Source organism: Phoenix dactylifera, chromosome 16, assembly GCF_009389715.1.
Source record: "Phoenix dactylifera cultivar Barhee BC4 chromosome 16, palm_55x_up_171113_PBpolish2nd_filt_p, whole genome shotgun sequence".
In the NCBI taxonomy this organism is placed as follows: Eukaryota; Viridiplantae; Streptophyta; class Magnoliopsida; order Arecales; family Arecaceae; genus Phoenix; species Phoenix dactylifera.
This window is the reverse complement of record NC_052407.1, coordinates 13,006,316-13,020,203: the sequence shown is the minus strand read 5'-3', so window position 1 is coordinate 13,020,203 and position 13,888 is coordinate 13,006,316. Positions and strand designations below refer to the sequence as shown.

The window sequence follows — 13,888 nt, the reverse complement described above, 5'->3', positions numbered from 1 at the left end:
AGAATTCTTCCCTGACTTAGGCCTTAGAGGATCCTCAAACAAATAAAATCCGGCAACCTTCGGTGTTTTCATTCCTATTTTAAAGTCAAACTCTTAGCTCAAAGCATACCCCTTCGTTCGAGCATAGCAATCTGAGTAGAACTGACCACCCACCATTCGCCAGCTCATCCAATCTGGTTGGGTTAGATTTTGGTGGCAACAGCGGTTATCCCAAGTTCTCCATTTTAAATATCTAGCTTTCTTAACTTAAACAAATAAAAGAAAAAAGAAATTCAAAAACAAGCATGAACAACAAGAAAACTTCAAAGCACAAAAATACTTGCAAGAACACTAAAAACTAAAAAGATGACTACATTTACTATAGATCTCAATTTCTCTTCAACAAAGGAAGAATTTACCGAGAGATTTATTGGTGCAACTAATCTTTGGAGAGGTTTCTCAAATTTATAAAAGTTTTTCTTTCATTAGATTGCCTTTTGTGAGATCCAAAAAAGGATCTTACAGGTAGGCTTGCCTAACACCCGTAAATTAAATTCTATATAAAGGTTTTGGCCACATCCAGAAGTTGGCTAGCTTCGTATGAGCATTATATATAGGGCTCGTTTGGTTCGCGGGAAGCATTTTCCCTCGTAGGAATATGATTCCTAGGAAACAAATTCCTAGGAAAATGATGCCTAGGAAAGTACTTTTGGCATGTTTGGTTAACCATGGGAAAATGACAAATTTCCAAAGTGCTTATGTTTGGTTGGCCATCCACTTTTCTGGAAAAGTTATGTATAATTCCTATTATGCCCTTAATAAAAATTAGGTCTTTAATGCCTCTTTAATACTTCTTTAATGTTGAAGGGTCTTTTTGGGAAAAAATAAAAATGGGGTGATTCCCGCCTCATGGGAAAGTTACTTTTCCATGTTTCTCATGGGAAAGACTTTCCCATATAGTGAAATTCTTAAGAAGAAGCTTTTGGAAAATGAATGTAGGAGCATGTTGCTCCAAAGACTATAAAAACTTCTCTGCATGTACCTTTTTCAATTCTCCTCCCTCTACTGTTCCATTGATTTATTGCTTGCTAAGCATCTTTGTAGCGCTACACTTATTGCAGCACGGTTCATTTTGAAATGGCAGCTCACATGGTTCATGCTGCATATATACAGGTGACATGTATCAGAGTGCAGGACCCATTTTAAAATGGTAGTGCATGTGGACTATGTTGCGCACACACATTCAGAGTGACCTGCATTAAAGGTATGGCATATTTTAAAAGAGCTGCAACTAGTAGGGTAGGACGAGGGCATGTTTAACCCTACCCTGATACAATTTTATGTTCGGGTCTTGATTTTTTTGACATCGAGCCAATTTATATGCTGATTAAGTCGGGTTTGATGGGGCTATGAAAAAGATTTTAGACTCAACAAGTCATTTTCATGAAGTTGCGACCAAGTATAACTCAAACCTAACTAGAAATATTCGGGTTCAGCTCAGGATCCAGCCAAATTTGATCTATAGTTTGAACCAAACATGTAGCTTCTATTTTATATTCAAAAATATAATAAATGATAATTCACCATAGAGTTATTAAAAATATTTTAAATGATACCAGTTTACAAAATATAATTTTAAAAAAAGAATATACTTGAGAATATTGTAAAAGTAAAGTAAATAATGAATGTCTAAATATAATTAAGTAAAAGCAAGTGAGAGGAGATATGGTTGTTGAATTGAACGAAGAGAAATTAGTTTACATAAGGTTCATTGAAAATATATTTAGGATGAACGAGAAAAAGTTTTATATAATTTGGATTTTCATGTTGAGTAGGAACAAGAACGTGTAGGATAGATTTAATTTTTGTTAATCCAAATTAGATTTGGATATTACATAGGTTAGGCCGGGTAAAAAAAAGAAGCTACAAATTTCAGATTCAACTTGTTTCCCAAGTTGATTAATGACGATGATAATCTGTGGGGTGTGGGAACTACATCATACTTCCCCATCATTCTCATGCTTTTAATTTTTGTGTTAAAAACAAAGAAAAAGAAGAATCCAGCTGGCTGCCACTAAACAGTTAGAGAGTGGGATGCATCTAATGCGCCCAGCCCAGCCCAGCCCAGCCCAGCCCATCTTTCCTTTGAAACCCTCGCCCCTGGAGCACTTTGCCATGCATTACTGGTAGACGAGACCGTTTGCTGTTCCCCCGCTTTTAGTTGATCCTCCTTCAAGTTCTTTCCTCTCTCCGTCTCGGACCCCATCCCCCTTTTGGAGAAAATGAATTGACCTGTTTCTTGGTTTTCATCGGATCCCCATGGCGGGGCGGACGATGCCCGATCCAGGCGGGGCGGACCGCCTTAGCAGCCTCCCAGACGCCATCCTCAGCTCCATCCTCTCCCTCCTCACCGTCCGGGAGGCCGTCCGCACCAGCGTCCTGTCCAGGCGGTGGCGCCACGTCTGGTGCCAGACCTCCGACCTCTTCCTCGACGCCCCCAACCTCTTCCCTCCCGATCTCTGCATCCCCGACTCCGAGCTCTACAACCTGTTCAGGGGCGAACGCGACCGCCTCATCCTCCATCTCTCGTGCCGCTTCCTCTCCGCCGCCGGCGCCCTCCTCGCCCACCACCAAGCCCACAAGCTCGGTACTTTCCGCCTCCACTTTCCGCTAGGCCGCGGGCAGTCCCAGCTTCTCGACTCCTGGCTCGAACATGCTATCGGCCGCGAAGTCGAGATCCTCGATCTCAATTTCAACAAGGGTCGACCCATCATCCGCTTGGACTTTGCCCGGCCCTACAACTTTCCCTTCCGTCTCCTGCTATCTTCGCCTTCCGGAGCCAACTGTTTGAAGCGCCTTTTCCTGGAATTCTCCATCTGGAACCCCCCACTCGAGGAGTTCGAGGGTTTTGCCAGTCTCCAAGTTTTGGAGCTCCGGCGAGTGAACATTACCGAGAGGCATGTGAAGGACCTGCTGGCTTCTTGCCCGGTTCTCGAGCGTCTTGTACTGGCGAAGTGCGGAGATTTCGTCGATCTGGTGGTGAGCAGTGATTCACTGAAATATTTCTTTCTGGAGGAATGGCAAAGCTTGAAAAGCGTCGAGCTCAGCGGTGCGAATCTCTCTACGTTCGAGTACAGGGGCCGGCAGGTCTGGTTCTCCTTCGAGAAGGTCCCCAGGCTTGAACGGTTGTTCTTGTTCAAGGATTCTGTGCGCCTGGTGGACTATGCCTTGAATAGGCTCCCGATCGATGCCCCACAAATCAAGACTCTGACTATGTGCGTTTCCTCACCGAGGGAGGTGGGTTTCTATTGGAAGGTGTGACTACTTCTGATGTTTCTGCGATCAATCTGACTCAATTGTTTATTTATTATGATTATTATTTTAGATTGCGGGCATCGAACCCAGTTTTCCAGTAAACCCACCCATATTTGCTAGTCTCAGCCAGTTGATCATCAACATTCCATCACCTGGAGACCTTCTTTGGATAGCTTGGCTTCTCAAGGCATCGCCTCTCTTGCAAAAACTTGAACTGCATGTAAGGAAATCCCTCATTCAGTAACATTTAATGAGTGCCAGGTTTCGATGCAATCAATTATTTTGTTCTGCAACTAATAAGTTTGTCTATGGTATTCCCGAAAAGAAACCCAATGATGCAGAGTTTAATGTCGTCGTCATCGTTGTTTATCGTTAAATTCTAATGGCAATATCCTGTAGGAGGTTTGTTTAATTTCACCATATCTATAAAATGCTTTTGTTACTTGCAGATGGCTTTTCATTCAAACTACATGTCTCATAACCGGGATGTGCGTCGATATAAGAAGGTGAAGGTGCTTCATGAGGGTCCACATCACCACCTTGAGAATGTTGAATTGAGTGGTTTCACAGGCAGCAATTTCCAACTCGACATTGCAAAGTACATTCTTAACATTGCTGTTAATCTCAAGTTGATGATGATTGATCCACGCCCAAGACAATATATTTCTGATGGCAAACTGATGGATGTTGAAGGGTTGTATGAAGGAAATATTGCTGACAACTGGACCAAAAAGATCCGGACATTGGTCCATCAACAGCTCTCTGGAGAGGTTTACTCAAATGCTCAACTAATCGTCTTTTGATTATCCTTTTGTTCATATACAATAATGTGAGACTGAAGCATCAATTACCTCAATTTTATCTTGTTTGTCTCAAAATCAATATTATATTGGAAATTATGAAAGGCTAATATTGTTCCCTCGAAATTCAACCAATGAATGCCGACTTTCTTTTCACACAATTTCTTAATGTTTATCTTGATGTAAATGATAGAAATATGTTTTTCTCTTTATGGTCGATTGTTAGTTGTACAAACAGTTTTTACAATATGATGATGGATTAGAATTTCACAATCTTTCAAGCATGACAGCATCTTGTCCAAGCATTGCTTAGGCATAGGATCTTGCACAATACTAGAAGCACAGAATGAGGATTTACAAGTTGGCAAATCTTACATCTAAGATTTCTTGTTATATGGAGACAATTTCCAAAAAAAGCAAAGATAAATACTTGTTTGACTTGTTATCAATATCGTGGGGTAATTTGTTTTTGACATGTTTTTGTTTGAGAACTAAGATGGGCGGAAGCTCTGTCGAATATCAGATTGAGGGTGGGGTCGAAGCTAGGTCAATTGTTTCAACATAAGAAATTTTACCAGCTCAACCAGTTGGAACCCTCTTTGTTGGTGACATGTTACTTCCAACTTTTTTTTAGTTGATGGATATGTTTTCTATGTGGATAGATTTCATAATTACATATTTTTGTGCTTTGCATATAAGGAACTTTTGAACGGAAGGAAGATCTACTTGGTAAGGGAACCTAACGGGATAGTCACCATGGAGATGACTACTAGTCTGCCAATCAAATTTGCTTGTTGAATTTAGGAGATTGAGTATGAAAAAACCAAATCAACATTGAGTAACATGAGTAGGTTTTGATGTAAAAGGTGATGGGGACTGCCAAGATGATCTAATTAGAGAGAGGGATCCTTTAGTGCACTTAGAATAAAACTATTATGACAAAAAGAATTGTGGAAAAATATAAGCCGGTTTTTTACATCTTTACATTTTTTTTCAAAAAAACCTTTGTACAAGTACCTACTACAGTCACAAGGCCTTCTTTTGCTCTAGTGAGGTTCCTTGTATTGTTCTTGTAGTTAAAAGGTGACTTACATAAAATCAATATTAATTATTTTAATCAAAAACTAAAATATTATATAGTGTGAGCTGGGATTGGCTTGGAAGCTAATGTTGTTTTCCAACTTTGCCTGCTGACACATCCTTGGTTTTTTTTCTTGGATTACGAGATACTTCCTGGTCAAACATTACTACAATTATTTCCACATGACTAGGCTTTGCTTATCAAACTATTTTAGCACTTATTAAACCTATCATTTCAACGCCTTAAATACCTAATGTAGATGTCATATGTGGAAGTTATGGCCTATGGAAGTTATGTTGAATGATCGAGATTTAGAAGTGGTTTGTCTTTCTTAGAAATGCTATCCATAACTACTTGAAGCAAGGATTTGGGTCCCGATGCAACCTGTTGGTATCATATTACTCGGATGAGAGAACAGTACTGGGGATGCACTTCGGACACCAGTTCTCTCATGGACAGGCACATCTTGACCATCCCGATTGGTATTGGTTAGGATAATCATGTTTGAGCCGAGTCGCCAGTATCAACTAGGATAGTTGAGTCCTACTCATAGAAAAGAGAGCCCTGATAGCTTTATTTGTTTGCTTTGATTTGGGGACGAGAGAGGAAAGAAAGATAGAGAGGAAGGAAACAAAGTAGCAAAGAGAGAATTGAGAGGAAGAAGGGAGTGGAGGTGCCAAGATCCAGCCTCCTCTACACTGGAATCTTCCTGCATTTCGGTAAGGTAGTCCATCCTCCATTATTTAGCCATTTATTTGGCCAGAAGTTAATAACATAAGGGAAAATCATGCCAATGTCTTCAAAATTAATTATTAAAAGCGATACATAGATAGTTTCGGAAAAAATGCACTATTTGCTTGCATGTGCTACTAAATAACCAGTTTAGGAGGCTCAAAAAGCATATTTGAAAGGCTGAAAAGATTGTAAAAAAATTTATTTGAACCAACAAAAAAATCCTAAATAATTAAAAATAAAAAATAAAAGGGGTGTGGACGCATCCTGATGCTAGACCCAAACAGACCAAGAACAAATGCAGGTTCTGAGTCTTAAATCTGAACTGACCTAACTACTGGTTTAAAATTAAATGATTCTTTTGGATCATGTGAGCTCAAGACTTGACAGTATCATCAGCACCGGAGTTTGAGCTAGCGGACCAAGAGTTTCCATAATTGTTGAATGTTGTAATTGAGTCAACTGGTCTTAGCTTGATTAGTTAACTATGCCAGTATTAGTCCTTGTCATTTCTTTTATTTTTTTCATTTTATTCTTATCTCTAGGTAAATTGCTTAATCATTAAGTATCACCATTGTTTTGCGTAGATTTAAAAAAAAAAAACATTTCATTCAAAATTTTGTATACTACTGCCCCCTTGCTCTTTTAAGGTTTCAGCATGAGTTAATGAATAGGTAACCACTTCTCTCATCTCTGTTTTCCTTTTATGAGCTGGTTTGAGGCCATTTGAAGTGAGTCAGGGAGTCTACCTATCTTTGTTTTCTTCACCTTCTCTTCTTTCCATTCTCTTTCCTCTCTCCTTACTCTTCTTCTTTCTTATTTTCTTTTCCTTTGCAGATCTCAAAACCCTAGATCCTCCCCTTTTTTCTTATGACTCAGCCTAGCACCATGTTGCTAGGAGCAGGAGGCCACAATTGCAGCCAGTGGGCTGTCTCTAGGTCTGATTCATAGACTAGTCTGCCCTGTCAGCAGTTTAGATCAGGCTGATTCTGACAGCAGCATTGTTAGCTCTCTGTTTGGCCTATAGCATCACTCCTCTGTTTCCTCTATCAGTTCACAACAGCCTTCTGTTGTTGTCTCTTTCTGAACCTAATTGAACCCTAATTCCCCTGAATACCTTGAAATGGGATGATCTGCAAACTCCAAAAATGCAGTTTAGACTGCAGTCTGTCCCCATCTGATTGGACTGAGTAAGATTTGACCTTCTACAAGGCATGCTTCCTAGCCACTCATTCATCCACACTGAGCAGTAGAATCTATCTCTTGGTGATTTTTTTCTCCAGTAATCATTCCTACCAGCTGGCTCGGTTGTTGTCTTGGGGGTGCAATTAGCTTCCATGTTTGTATAGATGTTTGATTAGTTTTTCTTTTAAGATGAATTCACTGCTGGAGTCTTGATGTCAACAATGCTGTGGCTCAAGCTTGGCGTGCGGAAGGAACGAAGACTGTAATCTTTACATATTCAGCCAGTTTCTTTGGCTCTCAAAATGAGAAAGCTGAACTTCTAATAACATGTTGGCGGCAGCTAGGGTTGGTGGGTCTCATCTCATGTTTGTATATGAAGAAAGTGAATTTTGTACTTGCTCAGGGATCTTCAATCAACCATCTTTTCTCTTGCTTCTTTTATGCTTTGAGCATGCTTTATTCTCAAGGAAGTCAGCTTCTATTGAATCAGGTTGGATTTTATCACCTTAGTTTAACTCTAGGAATAAAAAGATCTTGCCACAACCTTCAGAACTTGCATCACTCAAGCAACTAATTATTTCTAAAGGTTGTTTAGAGCTTTTAGTTAGTTGACCTATGGTAAGCTTAGGTGAGAACTCCATTGCTTATGGGACTTGGCCCCCAATTGCCATGGTCCTGGTGCTTGTGTCATAAAGTGTTGAGTCCATGGCTCAAAAGACCTCCCATCTCGCATTTTGCGTCCAAAAGAAGTTGGATAGCAATAAACTTGGGAAACCAAGAAAGGAAGGAGTCTGTCATGTGGGAACATGAAGATGGATGAATGGGATAGTCTGTGACGTTTGAATTGGGTCTCATGAACTTGAGATTATTTGAGCTCGATGATAAGGATGGGAAGAGAAAGATAAAGATATCTTTCTGTAATCTCATAAATAATTTCCCTTAAAACTTCTATCAGACTCCTCCATGAAAAGGTCTAGCTGAAGCACCATCCACCCTCTTGTGTAAATAGGAAGCTGGGGCATGTGAGAGTGATGGTTTTTTTTTAGCTTTTTGTGCATTATTAATTTATCTCTTAGTGATCTCAGAGTATGAGGGCTATATGTTGTAGGCCTAGCAGGTTCATTGGATGCGACAAGATTGTTGCCATGTTGAGGATATGCTTTACTGGTCTAGCCTCAATAGGATGTGCTATGTATTGTTTTATAATGTGATGCTTGTCAATTTGTGAAATGTAGAAGAGAAAATATAGGATAGCACGTGGAACATGCTATTGCCTTTTACAGACCCTGCATGTTGATTCTCATAAAAGCATCAATAGTGAATGCCTAGCTCTGATACTTACCAGTATAAATCTGACCTTGAAGGATCAAACCTACAGCTATCATGATCTGATTCTTGTTTCATATCAAAAAAACATATATTTTCTTGTTATCAGCTGAAAATCAGAAAATTGGTTTGAATCCATTACCAAAGGGATGAACCCATAATGTAAATTGAGACTTAAACCACACCATTTTTTCTTTTGTTTTAACGAAAAAGGATATACCAGTAAGAAGGAGAAGTGCGACTTTGCAAGGCTCATTTTATACTATTTATGCCATGCTTATAGCCCTTAAATAATTAAATTTCAAACCATACTAACATGTTTTCCTAACAAAAGACGATAGAAGATTTTCTAAAAAATAGTAAGATTCCTCTTGTGAGAAAAAGGTACCACGAAATTGAGTTTGGACATCATAAGAAAATATAATATATTTAATCAACTCAAGAAAAAAAAATTGAGCCCTAAAATTGAAATATGCAATTGAAGCTCAGAAACATTTAACGGAAAATAATTTTTTACGAATATAAAATATATAGATCTAAAGCTAAGCACCTGGGAACATTTTGGAGCTTCTGTAACAACTAATAGAAAACACTTTTTGGGGGGGAGAGAGAGAGGAACATTAGTACTCCCTCCACAGGGTATTGCATATATATCAAGGGCCATGGCCTGTGAATTAAAAAAGGGCATCCCACTGCACAGGCTCCCGCTACTGCAGGGTGTGGGGACCATCAGATGTATGCAACCTTTCCTCTATAAGTGGAGAGGCTATTTTCTTGTTTCGAGTGCATGACACTTAGGTCACAATGGAGGAACCTTACCATTGCGCCAAGGTGCTCGCTTTTATATCTATATCATGATATTTGGGTGCAGAAATAGAGATGAGCTGCATGTGATTTGTTGATGTAAATCATCACTTAAAGTACCTAAATCTAACTAGGGTGCATGCCAAGTATGTAGTGATGTTAAAAAGCCAAGTTTTTGAAATCTGATAACAGTACGAGTTTTTAATGATTGTACTCATCATTTGAAACATTTTCGTGAAATCTGGTTGACTTGCATGGCTTGACCTGTTACGTAACTACTACTGTGGGTTTGGTGAGGTCATAACCTGGAATTCCAATAAACCTGTTCCAACAAATGTTGCATGGGCATACAATCACAAGAACCAGGTTTAGAAATGTATCCAACTGGCATACTCAGCAAGAGGTAAAAAAAAAAAAAAAAGATATGAGGACATGCAAGGAAAAAATACTTTTAAGTAAATTATATATTTCAATATAGCACAAAAGAAATAGAGATGATTTACATGTGATTAGTTGATGCAAATCATCACTTAAAGTACCTAGATCTCAGAAGATGAACTAGGGTGCATGGCAAGTTTGTAGTGATGTAAAAAGTCAATTAATGATTGTAATCATCATTTGAAACATTTTCTTGAAATATGGTTGACTTGCATGGATTGACCTGTTATGTAACTACTACTATGGGTTTAGTGAGGTTATCACCTGGAATTCCAATAAACCTGTTCGAACAAATTTTGCATGGGCATACAATCACAAGAATAAGGTTTAGAAATGTATCCGACTGGCATACACAGCTAGAGGTAAAAAAAAGAAGATATGTGGACATGTAAGGAAAAAATATTTTGAAGTAAATTATATATTTCAATATAGCACAAAAGAAAACTTCAGAAGATATTACTTGTGAAGGTCTCTTGGATATGTTTTATGCAAAATTCCCAGTTGGCTTAAACAATCAAGAAAAAACATTTCATGATCTTTTTAACATATACATCCTTGATCAACATCCACAACAAAAAAGCTTGCTTTTGTTCAAACTTATTGTTGGAAGAACCTAGCTCTCCTTCGACTTTTGGGAGCTGCAACCAAGGAATGCAATAACTATCCAAGTGTTTAATACATTTTCAATTTGGACAAGTAACGAACATGGATTCTCATTGTTGTATGTGAATAGGTTACACGAGTTCAAACCACTGATTTAGGCAGTTTAGTTGTTTGAACCACTTGTGTTGGGGCTCTTTGACTTCACCCATTCTTTGCAGCACCCACACCCTGAAGAATTACAACAAAAACTCATTGATCACATCATTCCCCCAATTATCAGCCACAAAGTACCCAAACAAAACATTCAGAAGAGATCCACACTGACCAACTGCTGTAACTATCTCCTTGTCTCTCATTCCCTTACTTTAAACCATTGCTGAAGCTGCCCGGAAGAGGCTGAACCCAAGGATTGGTGGTTGTTTGATCTTTAGCGAGCTACATTTTGGGGAGATTTTTCATCTTTGTTGTCAATATCTGCCAATGGTTGGATTTCTCAGTTGTTGAGGAAAGGGCCCACTTTTGGCGGCTCGTTAGGAAAAATCAATGTTGGTGGTCGAAGTGAGGTGACCAACCTTAGCCAGATTGAAGGGAGAAGGATGGAAGCTCCTCCTTGTCTTCCTCTTTATTTGGGTTTAAGTGGTCAGCAAGGGGTACTTGGGGGGCAGTCCATAAATTGGAAACTTTGAATCATTGAATATGAACAGTTAGCACATAAAGAAATGAGCTCATTGAGTCAACCATCATCCAATCACCTGTGACCTGGCTATCAGAATGGTTTAGTCCTGATCCTTGGTTTAATGATAACCTTGTTTCATGGTTCCCAGGCATGGTTTAAAATTGACTAGAAGGGTTTCTGTATCAAGACTTTCAGCAATTTCAGTGGTCTGTGACATAGTCTTGATTGTCTCAGCTGAAATGGTCAAAAAAACATAAGGATGATAACTGGCATTAGAAAAATAATTAAAATTATCAAAAATTATGAGGCTGAATTGGGATCATTTATACGAATTAGATATATTGTTTGGGACCTTTGGATATGATATTTCCATTGTTTCAAAATGTTAAAAATCATGTTTAAAGATTCATTATATCATTTCACTGTTTCATGAAATCTAACATTTTGTTAGTCATATGTCAAATCATTAGTTTTTCTGTTAGTCCCTGTAATGACTATTGTTGTAATGCTTTTAATCTTCTCAAAAAATGCAAAATCTGAGAGTAATGGGGAGTAGTTTTTTTACTGATATTTCAAGGAAATAGAGAAATGGCAAAAACTAGCATAGATTATATTTATGATAAATTTGGCTTGAGAAGTTCCGTTCAGTTGAAAACTATAAAATTTGATCAAGTTTGATACTGTTTTTGGATGAAAATGGAATGTTTTGATTTTAGTTTTGGAGTTTTACACTGAGCTTCAAACCATGTGTTTTTTAGTCCTGCTATCCTTCTTTTGATTCCAAGGATCTACAGGTGTTTATAAAAATGTTGAGCGGACATTATGGGCATACATTGTCCTGAAACTGACCAGTCATCAAGCAGTATCACCAACCGTGTTTTCATAATTATAACTACTCGGCATACTACTTTTAGGTGCAAGGAAATTATTATCTGCATATAGTGGGCAAGCATAGACCTGATTACCAAACCAATGGGGTGTGATCACATCTTGCTTGATGTAGCTCATAGTATGGTTGGTCGTACTGGCCTGAACTGGACAGTACTAGGCGTACTATACCATACTAGTTTAGTATCGGTATATAATATGGGAGGCATACTGAGGTACATAGTATGGGAGGCGTACCGAGACTGACACCCGGTACGCCACACAGGTTGCATATTGTAGTGTACCGACATAATGCTAGTATGGCACCGGTGCGGGGTTTGGTACTGAGATGGCGAATCTTAGCACATAGGATCATATAGTCATCTGAAGTGGGAGGAGATTCAGGTTTAAGCACAAGGAAACAGGTCTCTCAAAAAAATAAAACTAATAGAATGCAAAGTGCTTAAGGAACAAGTGAGGGAATGATATTTTAGAAAGATTTCAATGGTTGGGTGCGGCACCTGATATAAATGGTTCCTGCTACCAAGCATTGGATAGGATTTCCCTCAACGGTTTTAAAAGGATACAGTACTGCTGCATTTTGTGCCTTGAAAAGTCAAAAGACTAAAACTTTCCAGGAATTGAGTATTAGGATCAGGATTCTCATAAATCAAGGATGCTCACAACTCTTGGGATCTTATGATGCAAAGAGAATGATAATTCCAGATTATGCAATTGCATAATTTGCTTTTGTCTACTTTGCGGTGTCATCAAAACCATCTCAGGTGGATTTGCATTCGTGTGTAGAACAAGGTCTGAAAGCTCAGTTTTGGTTTCAGTTCTTGATGGATCAAATGAGTTTCAAGCTCAGCAATATTGGCAGTTTTGGCCCAAAAGAATTAAAATTTAAATATTAAAAGAGTAGAAAATATTAGAATAAGAAAATGTAAGTTAGCAAAACAAAGTAAAAATTGTGCTAGAGTGTATTGTATCATTTTGGTGGTTTTGAGCTGAAAGAATTATTTTCATGCATGAGATACATGCATGTATGTGTGAAATTTTACTTCCTATTAAAAGTTAGTAATATTTATGTTTCACATGATTCTATAATGTAATATATCATTTTACTCCTTGATAATAATTTAACACATAATGATCTAAATTCTGTCAGTATTAAGTTCTGGAATAGGCAAGCCTACCTCAGAAAATTTACTTCTATAGCTTATTCTGAAAAAAATGCCATACTGCTTCAAGATATCTGCAGAACTTTCACATTTCAAGGTTAATGTTGGAAAAAATGTGTTCTTTAATTTCAGGCACTGAATAAATGACAAAAAGTTAGCAGAATTGCCCATATAAATTTGTTTTGGATCTATTCTGACCAAAACTTAGTTTTGGTTTTAGTTTCAAATTTCAGCTGAAAATCAGACTTGGAGTGAAGTAACTTGATCATCAGGTTTTACAAAACTAGATAGTTTTGGTTTTGCTTCAGGGTTTCAGATCAATTTTTAAACTGTGGAGCAGTGTCTCTTTGAGTCATCAATCTGATGTCGCTAATATGCTGAAGTAGATCAGACATCATTTCTTCCTTGTTGATGAGCTCAGAAAGGATGGACCTTGATTTTTTTTTTTTTTGCCAAGAGTTCTAGATATAATTTTAGAGTAAAGGGACAAGCTAATCAAAAAATAGATTTCATGCCTTAGTTAGAACTTCAAGAATGATGCAACATTCATTTATCATTAATTAGAAAATTAATGATAATTTTCTAATTGCCATCTCTCACTTTGTTATATCGTTCTTCATTCTATGCATCAGCTATGAATATGCTCTGCCTCACAATGGTCATACGCTACTTGCACAAGCCCTTGTGATCCTTGGAGTCCTATATATCATAAGTCTTGGAAAAAAAAAAGAAAAAGAAAAATCACCATTCACCAGTATGGTTGAATGGTTATTTGTGGGAGTCCCACTAAAGATTCACTCCACTATTACAAGGAAACCGTCTGACCAACAACCTCAAAAACCCTTCAGATTGCTCGGGGCAGCAGATCGTGATGTTGGCCCACCAATATGAAGTCATA

At 38.2% G+C, this 13,888-nt stretch overlaps 1 protein-coding gene across 2 annotated transcripts; it reads left to right on the top strand.

Annotated features, from left to right (window-relative positions):
- Positions 1-2,203: 2,203 nt before the first annotated feature.
- LOC103723046 (F-box/FBD/LRR-repeat protein At1g13570-like) lies at positions 2,204-13,576 on the top strand. 2 transcript variants are annotated; one of them, XM_008813840.4, is made up of 4 exons: positions 2,220-3,276; positions 3,365-3,514; positions 3,744-4,064; positions 13,299-13,576. In XM_008813840.4, exons 1-4 carry the CDS (start codon positions 2,299-2,301, stop codon positions 13,374-13,376), a joined length of 1,527 nt encoding a protein of 508 aa, XP_008812062.2. In that variant the 5' UTR covers positions 2,220-2,298; the 3' UTR covers positions 13,377-13,576. The 2 variants fall into 2 exon arrangements, with proteins under 2 accessions (XP_008812063.2, XP_008812062.2); XM_008813841.4 differs by lacking the exon at positions 3,365-3,514 and having other exon boundaries at positions 2,204-3,294.
- The last annotated feature ends 312 nt before the right edge of the window (positions 13,577-13,888 follow it).

Excerpts from the sequence above, each read along its gene's own strand:
- LOC103723046 (XM_008813840.4), top strand. The coding sequence starts at position 2,299 with ATGGCGGGGCGGACGATGCCCGATCCAGGCGGGGCGGACCGCCTTAGC. Across the intron at positions 3,277-3,364 it reads GCGTTTCCTCACCGAGGGAG|ATTGCGGGCATCGAACCCAG; the intron begins GTGGGTTTCTAT and ends TTATTATTTTAG. Across the intron at positions 4,065-13,298 it reads ATCAACAGCTCTCTGGAGAG|GGTTTCAGATCAATTTTTAA; the intron begins GTTTACTCAAAT and ends GTTTTGCTTCAG.